Below are 11,572 nucleotides of genomic sequence, written 5' to 3'. Positions count from 1 at the left end.
GGGGTGAAAAGGCAGGAAAAGGCAGGAAAAGGAGGGGGAAGGAGCCGGGGCTCCCGGTCCCGGCCGTACCTGGGGCGGGCGGGGGCGGTGCCGGAGCCGCCCCGCGCAGGAGGCGGCGGGGGCGGTGCGGGCTCGGCGGAGCGGGCTCGGAGCCGCTGCCTCCTCCTCCTCCTCTTCTCCTCCTTCCTCCTCCTCCTCTTCTCCTCCTCCCGTGCTGCTGCCGCTGCCGTGCCCGCTGGATGCGGCGGGGCTCGGGCGGGATGCGGGGCCCGGGGCTGCGCGGGGCCGTGCCGCTGCTGGGCTGCCTGCTGGCCGCGGTGAGTGAATTCCAGCGAGTGCCCGAGCGGGGAGCGCCTCGGGCAAACTTCGGGCAACTTTGGGAGGATCTGCTCCTTTCCCCGTGCGTGGGAATGCGGGAAAGAGCGAGCGCTCGGATCGCATGTAGGTTCAGGTGTGCGTCCCCTCCGGGCGTGAGAGGATCCCTTTGAGCTGCGGGGATTCCCTTTGGGATTTCTGCGGTTTGTTCCACGAGCGGCTCCGCGTTTCGCTGTCATTCGGGTTTGGTGGCTTTTGGCTCGCTTTGGTTTCTGTTCCGGAGCTCGGTGAGTCCTGCAGTGCTCGCCCCACACCTGGGGATAACGGGATGAGCTTTTCCCCAGGGGCGCTGGGATGGGCTCTGCCGGCAGCTGCCAGAAGTTGGGCAAAGCTCGGAGCCGCTTTCCAGGGCTCCGTGTCTCTGCCAGGTGTGATTTCCCCGCTGTCGGGTCCGTGATGTCTCGGGTTTGTTCCTCCTGGAGCTGTGGCTGCCCCGCACGGGGTCACACGTGCGAGCCGAGCTGAACCGAGCTAAATAAACCTCCGTGCCAGCAGGCACAGGGCACGGCTCCTGCATGCTTAGCTCAACTCCCCGCTCCAAGGAAAGTGTCCCTGCCCATGACAGCGGGTGGAACTGGAGGATCTTTAGGTCCTTTCCATTCCAGACCATTCAGGGAGGCTGCAGTTCGCTGATCTCGCTTTGTTCTGGCAGCTCGTTTCCTCGCAGGGTTTGATTTAGAACGAGACTGGTTTTAATTTAGCAGCCTGGGCTTGGGGGGAGATTTGGTGCTGGCTGTGGCTGAGTTTTCCTCTCACGTGTGACCTGCTCCCACAGCTGTTTTCCTGTAGGGCTGGGTGAGGTTGCCCACCACAATTGGGTTGTACCATCCCTTGCAAGTCACCTGTGTTTGCTCTGCTGGGCTGGTGATGGTGCTTGTGGTCCCAGAACCATCACAGAATTGTAGCATGGTTGGAAATAAAATGCGGCTGATTCCAAAGCTCTGTGGACAGGACAGCTTTCAGTAGACCAGTTGCTCAGGAGCATCTTCCAGCCTGGTCTTAAAGCAGAGTCAGACCAAGCAAGCTGAGCCTCAGAGAGGGGAAGTTAACCCAGATTGTCAGTGCATCACTTGTCTCCCCTTCTTTCTCCCTTTTCTTCTCTCCTCGTCCCACAAGGAATGAAACAAATGTACAAATTTAATTGTAATTTTTTTTGGCTTTCGCCATGAGCCCCTCACCCATCTGCATTGCCGAAGAATTTCTTAGAGGATGAACAGGTTGGGAAAATGGATTAAAGTACTAAAAAAAAAGGACCAGGCAATCAGTTCTTGGGATTCTACAGAGCTTGCTTTAGGGAAGATCCAAAATAGCCCAAGTGTCCAGGGCTGGAGCTGGGTAAAGGAGAAGGGGGAAGCGTTCTCATCAGCTGCTGGAGCTACTCCAATTCTTGCTTCCACTGAAGCCCTTGGCAAAATTCCCATTTCTTTAAAGATTGTTGGCATGAGGGGCTCCTCTGGGGCCAGATCCTGCAGAGGGTGAGGTCACAGGGCTGCTGAAATTCACCCTGCAAGGGTGGCAGGATCAGGCTGTGGGTGATGCTCTTGGGCTGTCACCAATAAGCACAAACCCCTAAAGCTTTGGGGCAGCACAAGACTGGGTGCAATCCTGTAACTGCTTCCTTTCCAACACTTTTATTATTCTGTTGTTGTTGTTAATGTTCCTGGGATCTGGTTCATGCTGGTGGGTTAAAAAGATTCACATGCTCCTTATCAGCACTGATCTGCAAGGTGACTAATACTGAACTGCCTCAGTGCTGGAGAAAATCCCTGGTTTGTTTCTCAGCTTAAACCTGGGATTTGGTGCTGATTTTTAAAGCAAAAGTAGCTCTGCAGTCATAATCCAGCTCTGGGACCCGTGATGGCTCAGCAGAGCTTGGTTGGTTTGGGTTTATTTCGTTTAATTTCTTGTGATAATTTTTATTGGTACGTCCTTGGGGGAAAAAAAAACCTCTGAACAAGTGGCTGATCAACAAGTTCAGCACCATAAAACTCTTGCAGCCATGTGGTTTCTAATTGCTGTTGTAAACTTTCCCCTCTCATCATGCACGCTGTGGAGAAGAGGGAATTGGGTAGATCTCATTTGCTGAGGTCATCAGGCCACGCTCACCAAAGTCCTGCCCTCCTGCCAGGGGCAGCTTGGAAAAGTTGGAATTAAAGTGTTAATGGTGGTGAAGTGGTGTAAATGCACAATAATCCCTTTTAGGTTCTTCCGTGTTGCTTTTAGGGGTGTAATTAAGATAATTTGGCCTGAAGAGCTACAAATTAGACACTTTTTTTTTCTCCCAGTGTGTGTCTAGAACATGAGATGTGGATAATTTGAAGCAGTTGGTGGATTCCACGTGCCTTCAGACTTCAAGCTCCTTGAATTAGCCAAATCTGCCCAGCTGGTGTAATTTGTGCTTTTCTTCAGAGCTTTGCTCTGTTCCAGCCTTGAAGTAGGTTTGTGATGGAAAAGAATAAAACAACTCAGATCTGATTCTTCATCAGGAGATGTGATCAGTGTGGAGAATCAGTGAAATCTGAGCTCCACAGAAATCAGAACAACCACTTCAGCTGCGTCCGTGTCTCTCTCCTCCTGTCATTGATTGAGAATCTGTGAAGTGACATAAATATACTTCAAACAAAACAACCACTGGTTTTGGCCAAAAGACAAGGTTCTCACTGGAATCCTCCAGGCCAGTTCCTGCACAAAGATCCTTTAGCAATAACAATATGTGTTTAACAAAGGCCTTGCCACGAACCCTGTGTGTATCACTGGGTGTATGATTTATTCCATTTTTGCTTGTATAAATGCATGACTGACTTTCTTCAGGAGAACCAGTTGCCCAACCCTGCATCTGGGTAGCTCTGAAAGCCTCTCTGCCTCTCTATAAAGTTTTCAGAGAGGACACAAAATCAGAGTTATATTGTGGGAGCTCTTACTTAGGGCATAAAAAAGGCAAAATTGTAAAATATTGGGGGGGGGAACAGTATCTTGAGGGGGAAATAGAGAAATTTAGGGGAAATACTTAAAGCTGTTTCAGGCTGTGTTTTACTCACCAGCAGGCAGCAGGGGCATTCACACCATGATTATCACACCCTCCCAGCCCAGAGGTTTGTGTCCAGCAGGGAAACTCGGGACAGCCAGCCAGGAATTGGGATGGGCTGTAACAGCAGAGCCCACCTGGGTGCTGTTTAAAAAGGGATTTTTACCAGACACTCAGCAGCAGGAGCCAGGTGGGACCATGGACAGGGAAAGCCACTGGGTTGTGAATTTTGGGTCTGAAGGTGCATTTCCTCCGTTTTTATAACACTTCAAAAACCTGTGGTTCCAACTGCTCAGTGAGAGGTGTAAGAGCCAGAGGGGCTGCTCCAGATAGGAATGCAAATTCAGGTGAGTTGCATTTTGTCCTGTGGTGGCTCCTGAGGCTGACAAAACGTTTTGTTCTCAGTGTTTCACAGTGAGTTTTTGAGTGGTTTTTTGCCTCTCCCACTTGGCTTTCCTCCTCCTTGATGGAGGCATCAGGGCAGTCAGGGGATGCAGAACAGGGGGATGCTCTCACATTTGGCAAATTGCAAGTGGAGACTGACTAATGTCAGGAAAGAGATGTTTCAGCTGCAAGGCTGCCTTAGAAATGGCAAACATGCAGAGTTTATATTCATTTTCAGGGGGGAAAAAAGGAAAAAGAAATAGAGAGGTTTTTGTTTTTACCAGATGGTCTCCAGCAGAAACAACTGGAGAGACTGGTGACTTGTCAAAGTCAATCTTCCACATGATCTGCTGATAGCCTGGGAGGAGTGGGAATTTTCTGCTGTTTGGGCTAGAATGTAGACACAAATCTTTTGGAACAGAGGGAAGGACAGGAGGGAGATCTCCCTGTTCAGCATCAAGTGTCCCATTTATTGGCAGCCTGGGGAAGGGCACCAGACACTGTGGAAAACGAGACCTGAGATTTGATGATCTTTTTTTTAAAGTCAGATCTGAGTGCACTTGGAGGAGATTTGTCACACCCTGAGTGGCTGAAATTCAGGAAGGGGCTCAGATTATCTGTGCAGAATAAAACATCTAAGTCAGGCTTTGGTGGGGAGCAGGATTCAGCTGGGTTTTAGGAATGCAGGAGGTCACACCCTGCCCTCAGACCAGGTCAGCACCAGTGTGGCAGTGTCACTCTTGTGCTATTGTCACTTCCCCTGCTGCATTACCCTGCCCCAGGGGACATGGATTTTGTGGTTTTCCAATGCCTGGGAAAGGCTGTGGCATTAAATACAGCCCCACTCCTTGCTCTCTTCTGTGCTGGAAAGAAGAGGAAAGAGCTTTGCAAGGATCACAATCTAGGAAATGCAGCCGAGAAAAAATCCCAAAGGCACAGACAAAAGGAGATGGAGGTGACTGCAGAGCCCAGAGCAGGAGGGGCTGGAGCTGTGCCCCAGCAGGATGGACAGACACACAGACTGGCCTGCTCCAAGGCAGGGGTTTGTCCCCCTGGGCTGCCCTGTGCAGGTTTCCCTCTGTGGCTGCTGAGTGCAGCTTCTCCACGCTCCCAGAGGTTCTCCAGAAGTCCCAGCTCCCACAGCTTCAGCTGGGTGGGACCTCAGCCAAGAGGGGAGACGCTTTTGCCTCTGAAAATGAGATCTCAGAGGGCTGCAGGGGCAGAAAACCCAAACCTTTGGGTCTGTGAGAGGGCCAGGGGTGTGATGCCAACCCTCAGAGTGGCATCCACCCAGAGCTCCACAGCTCCTGCCGTGGCAGGGAGGTCCTGGGCACGGCTGGAGGAGGCTGGTCCCCACCTGAGCAGCCTTTTGGTCACCACCCCTTTTTACAGAATGAGCACCAGGGATTTCTCTGGGCTGATTCATCTCTCTGGGCACATCCTTCACCTTTCCTGGGATTTTTTCCTACCTCTGTTGAGGCTGGGATTGATTGTGTATTATTTACATGTTTATTACTTGGAACTTGGGATGATTGTGTATTATTTACATGTTTATTATTTCGATCATTTATTATTATCTAATTATTAGATTATTTATCATTAGATAATAATTTATTATTATTTTTATTTAGATGTTTATTATTTCTTACCTATGTTACAGTCTCACAGCAGGGAGTTTTGTAGTCTTTCATTAACAAGGCACAAAATGGTTCACAATCTTTCACTACAAGGTTTTTTTTTTAAGGCTAAACTATTTAATTAAGAAATGATACTTAAATTATTTTCATTTTTAACTTAATAACTAATCACTCAAAGCCCCCCATGCAGACTTTTCTGTTTAATTACAAAATACTACTCAACTCATGAAGAAGGTAAAGAAGAACAGCTAGCTACTGCTTTAAAACTTCTATCTTGTCCCATATATATAACTAGATTCCAAAACTTTAAACTCTAAGTTTTCTATTTTGTGATATTACACACTTCTAATCAACTACACACCTGTAATCTTAGTGTTATCAATCAAATTTGGAAGTTTTTTCCATGGCTTCAGGTTAAATGCAGTGTTCTCCTGGGGGTTAGAGTCTCCTAGTACAGAAAGTCTAAAATTCTCAGCTCTCTGACACATGAAGAATTCGTTCATTACCACTCAGGAAGCGTCATGGGGAAGGTTCTAAGGAGATTTTCGAGGAGGGGATGAGCTCCCAGAGCCATTGGATGCTCGTTGCATCATTTTAAAACCCATTTATCTGTTAAATGGGGCAATATCAGGCTGCTTCAGCACTGCTGAAAGAACTAAAAGCTCCTGTAGATGTAAAAGAAAAGGTGCATGTTGAGGTTTTTGTTTTGTTTTGTTAGGGTTGGGATTAAATGTATGAGATGGTATTTTTTGTTTGGATTCAGATATTTATTAGTTTTTTATTTCTATAAAAGTTTCATAAATTGTGGGTTTTGTAGTAGTTTCTTTTAATAAGTTAAAAAATTGGACTGTATTTTTTATAAATTTTTTTTAAGGATAAATAATTTTAATTAAGAAACATAACTTTCTGAGGATGAACCAGTAACTTCCCCCTTTGATGAGGATGTTGTTAACACAGCACAAATATTTTCCACCCCAAAACTTCAGCTTTCTTAGGAGCATCCCCTTGGCTGGGACTTTGAACCAGCTCAGCCTCATGAATCAACCCTAACAAGGGGAGAGCTATAATAGCAAAGAACCTCTGATTAATACTTGCTAATCCACACAAAAATAAATATTCTCTGTGAACAAGGCCTGACCTGCTGGGAGCAAGCAGGTGAGGTGGAGAGGAGCAAGCAGATGTGAGATTTCCTTGCTCTTCCAGCCCTTTTCTCTGTTATTTTTGCCCCCAGTGCTGGGGGTGCCAGGCAGATGCAGTGCCCTGAGGTCAGTGCAGCCCTGGCTGCAGGATGGAGGGGGTGGCATCAGCCCCCAGCGGGGCCATTTGGTTTGTGGAGTGAATTTAGGGAGGTTTTTGTGGGCAGGGATGTGTGCTGTGGGTTGCTCCTGGCTGCAGAGCTCACATTAGTGCTGCTTTGCTGGTACTTTATTGGGGCAGATCTTATCTCCAGCACTTACTGTTACATATAATATATATTTATATATTTATAGTTATATTTATATATTTAATATACATTTATAAATTTTAGTATTTATATTTGTACATATATGCCCATATATATCTGTGTATATATGTATATATATGTGTATGTGTATATATATAGTGTGTATATATACACTTATATATTTATAGTTATATTTATACTTATATATTTTAATATCCATTTATAAATTTTAATATTTATATTTGTATATATATGCCCATATATATGTGTATATATGTATATATGTGTATGTATAAATATATGTGTATATATGTGTGTGTGTATGTATATGTAGTCTGTATATATATACATATATATACTTATATATTTATATTTATATTTATATATTTTAATATCCATTTATAAATTTTAATATTTATATTTGTATATATATGCCCATATATGTGTGCATATGTATATATGTGTATATATAAATATATGTGTGTGTATGTATATATAGTGTGTATATATACATATATATACTTATATATTTATAGTTATATTTATATATTTTAATATGCATTTATAAATTGTAATATTTATATTTGTATATATATATGCCCATATATATGTGTGTGTATATATATAGTGTGTATATATATATATATATATATTTATATAGAGTGTGTGTGTATATATATATATATATATATGTATAGATGTATGTAGGATTTCCAGGATGTAAAGCCCTATTCCTCTACAGGAATTTTAGAGACCCTGATGTATTTTAAATTAACACAGTCACTTTTTCAGTCAGCTGCACCAGTGGATTTTAACAGCTTTAAATTCCTCCATTAGTGGCATTAGGTGGGTTTCTCCTCCCCAGCAGGGCAGTCCCTAACTCTCCATTTCACTGTTTGCATTGGGAGCTGGAGGTTTACACTTCTGTAAATCTGCTTGCCATTTAAATTCTGGTGTTTGCACAAATTGTGATTATTTTCTAATTCAGAACCAAAGGGGGGTTATTTTTGATACATTTCTCTAACGAGCTGGGTGGGTCATGTGGTTTTGATGAATTCTGCTGGCTGTCATGGCCTGGCTCCATTGATTTGCATCAATTTAAAGTGGAGAAGAGGCCAAAGGAATTGAATGCAGAGATCCCAGCTCTGCTGAGCCACCACCACCATGACCCTGTTCTTTTTTCAGCAGGGGTGTTCCTCCTCCTGTATCAGCTCCACAGGTTGGTTTTTTTTTATCCTCATTCCTGTCATCTCATCAAGAGTTATGGGGAAAAAAAAAATCTATTTAAACACAATTCTTGTCTGGAGGGCAGAATATCAATACCTGGTGTCTCCTTTTGAAAGCTGAAATCCATTGGGTGTCTTTTGAACAGATGTATTTGAGGCTCCAGCCTGGATTCTGTGTTTAACAGATGTTCCAATTAATCCCTGGTGATCTGGAACATCCCCACCAACATCTGAGCAGTGTCCCCAGGGCCCTCCCAGATGTCACTGGCTGTCACAGATGCTCAGCCTGGCAGCTCCCTTGCAGGTGGCATTCTCCTGGCAGATCAGGACATCCCAGTTTTGGCATTTTGGGTGTCTGAGTGACCAGGATGGTCTCACCTCCTGTGGGAGCTCTGCCTCTGACCCTGCCTTCACTGCTGACCACTTCCAGACCACTGGAGGGATAGAAAAATATCCCCACATCATCCCTTGGCAGAGAGGGAAGCCCCTGCAGATGCCCTGTGGGGTTGGAAGGAGGTGATCTTGAAGGTGCCTCTCAACCCAATCCATTGTAGGATTCTGGGACCCTGTGATGCTGTGAACACCAAAATTAAAGTGACTTCATTCTGCACCTTGCAGAGACACAGTGGCACTTCATTCCTTTGGCAGACACCTCTCTTTGGAGATCTTAAGCCTCAAACTGGTTTATTGTGTGGTGTAAGAGTGAAAAAAAAACAAAGGAAATTTCCTCCATGCTGAGCTCTTCCCTGCAGCCTGCTTCATTCCTTACCCAAAACCAGGTTTTATTTCATCTCTCCCAAGTGGCAGCTCAGACTTTGAGGAACACACATCCCCTCGCCAGGCAGGAAGGAAATGAAACAAAATTAAACGTGCTTGTGATCACCACCACCCCTGGAAAAAAGGACATAACATACAACTCTGCACTTCTGCACCAAAATGAAAATCAGCCTCAAGGCTGACCCTCAGCATTTTTATGCACTTGGAAATGGCCAGGATCCAAACCCTGCTGGGGATTGCACCTCTGCCACCTTTATTTTGCCAGATCCACCTTTCATTGTTAGTGAATGTGGTGATTATTGTTATATCTTCTACCCCATCCATTTGTCAGGGGAGAGGGGAACTTGTTCATCCTGCACATGGCTGTGTGGCACACATGTACTTGCTTTTTTTCTTCTTTTCTTCCTTTTCTTCTTTCTTCTTCTCCTCTTCTTCTCCTCTTCTTCTCCTCTTCTTTCTCCTCTTCTTTCTCCTCTTCTTTCTCCTCTTCTTTCTCCTCTTCTTTCTCCTCTTCTTTCTCCTCTTCTTTCTCCTCTTCTTTCTCCTCTTCTTTCTCCTCTTCTTTCTCCTCTTCTTTCTCCTCTTCTTTCTCCTCTTCTTTCTCCTCTTCTTTCTCCTCTTCTTTCTCCTCTTCTTTCTCCTCTTCTTTCTCCTCTTCTTTCTCCTCTTCTTTCTCCTCTTCTTTCTCCTCTTCTTTCTCCTCTTCTTTCTCCTCTTCTTTCTCCTCTTCTTTCTCCTCTTCTTTCTCCTCTTCTTTCTCCTCTTCTTTCTCCTCTTCTTTCTCCTCTTCTTTCTCCTCTTCTTTCTCCTCTTCTTTCTCCTCTTCTTTCTCCTCTTCTTTCTCCTCTTCTTTCTCCTCTTCTTTCTCCTCTTCTTTCTCCTCTTCTTTCTCCTCTTCTTCTTTCTCCTCTTCTTCTTTCTCCTCTTCTTCTTTCTCCTCTTCTTCTTTCTCCACTTCTTCTTTCTCCACTTCTTCTTTCTCCTCTTCTTCTTTCTCCACTTCTTCTTTCTCTACTTCTCTACTTCTTTACTTCTCTACTTCTTTACTTCTCTACTTCTTTACTTCTTTACTTCTTTACTTCTTTACTTCTTTACTTCTTTACTTCTTTACTTCTTTACTTCTTTACTTCTTTACTTCTTTACTTCTTTACTTCTTTACTTCTTTACTTCTTTACTTCTTTACTTCTTTACTTCTTTACTTCTTTACTTCTTTACTTCTTTACTTCTTTACTTCTTTACTTCTTTACTTCTTTACTTCTTTACTTCTTTACTTCTTTACTTCTTTACTTCTTTACTTCTTTACTTCTTTACTTCTTTACTTCTTTACTTCTTTCTTTTTCTTTTTTTTAATTTTTTTTTTTTAATTTTAAGTCAACTTTCACTACACTCTAGAGTTTCCTGAGTGGAGATTAAACCTGTGCCTGGTTTAAAGTAGCCAAAGTCACATCATCCTCCTCACCATCAGTGGCTGGGCTCAGTCCTGCGCTGTGCCTGGCATTTTTTGGCTGCTTTTTTTCCCCATGTAATTTAGGATAATTCAGCAAGGAATGGTGTGGCTGCTTTGCTCCCCTTGCTGAGTGTGTGCTGGGAGTTCTGTGGGGGGGTGATGGAGCTTTGGGATCCCCTCTTTGAGAGTTCCTGGGGTTTTCCTGTTGCCCTGGGGTCATTCCAAAGCAAAATGCAAATGGCAAAAGAGTCAATTTACTTTTTTTCCTTCCACATCAGCATCCATCTATTGGGATTTTTACCATTTTCATCATGCTTTTTAAGATCAATTAGGTTTTTGCTTGTTCCCTTCCACACCTCCATCCATCTATTGGGATTTTTACCATTTTCATCCTGCTTTTTAAGATCAATTAGGTTTTCGCTTGTTTCCTTCTACATCAGCATCCATCTATTGGGTTTTTTATCAAATTTATCCTGCTTTTTAAGAACAATTGGGCTTTTCACTTGCTTCCTTCCACAGCTCCATCCATCTGTTGGTTTTCTTACCATTTTCATCCTACTTTTTAAGAACAATTGGGCTTTTCCAGCCTGTTTTCACAAAAGGAACAGGTTGTCTTTTTGCTTGACATCCTCAAAGGCAGATTAAAACACTGCTGCTGAGAGAGCTCCCAGCTTTCCAGGGCACCAAGAGGAGTCCAAGCACTACACCAGGAATTTCTGATGTGCTCAAATGTTGGCTGCAGGGCTGAGTGTATTTTTTGGGGGAGAATATGACATTAAACATGTCTGTAATTGGGGTCTCAGCCATTCACTTAATTCCAGTGATCCCCCTCAAGGAAATTTTCCACCTCTTCTGCTCTTTGCTCCCTGACTCTCCTTGGACAGTGTGGTTTTTTGCAGAGTTTCTCTGTGCAAAGCTTTCTTTTCACCTGCTGGAGGTGATGCTTTGTGGCTGGGGCATAGGAACTGTTCCAACAGTTTTGTTTTCAGCAGCATCTCCAGCAAAATTAAGCTTTGTTCCTCCTTGCCCCTCTCCCTTTCCAGGGAATTCACACAGCACAGGGTGTATCAAAGGCTTATCTTTGCCTCTTTGTGTGCAATGCAGATGAGGAAAGGTTTTATCAAGAGAAATAACAGCATCTCTTGGAACAAAATGGGTATTTATATATGTGTGTATATATTTTTGCTTATAAAAATGTGTGCTTTCAGGTGTAGCAATACTTCCTGAGGGATAAAAGAGGAATAAAGCCATTGCTGT

General features: G+C 44.1%; 1 protein-coding gene across 1 annotated transcript in view; it reads left to right on the top strand.

Moving 5' to 3' along the window:
* Positions 1–240: 240 nt before the first annotated feature.
* The window catches only part of VIPR1 (vasoactive intestinal peptide receptor 1), a 113,880-nt gene continuing 102,548 nt past the window's right edge, over positions 241–11,572 (top strand). Inside the window, exon 1 of the mRNA XM_066555149.1 lies at positions 241–317. Within this exon, the coding sequence (XP_066411246.1) occupies positions 261–317 (57 nt within the window). The 5' untranslated portion in view covers positions 241–260. The remainder of the gene's footprint in view (positions 318–11,572) is intronic.

The sequence above is a fragment of the Molothrus aeneus genome, chromosome 1 (assembly GCF_037042795.1).
Source record: "Molothrus aeneus isolate 106 chromosome 1, BPBGC_Maene_1.0, whole genome shotgun sequence".
Classification (NCBI taxonomy): domain Eukaryota; kingdom Metazoa; phylum Chordata; class Aves; order Passeriformes; family Icteridae; genus Molothrus; species Molothrus aeneus.
This window is presented reverse-complemented; position numbering and strand designations above follow the sequence as displayed.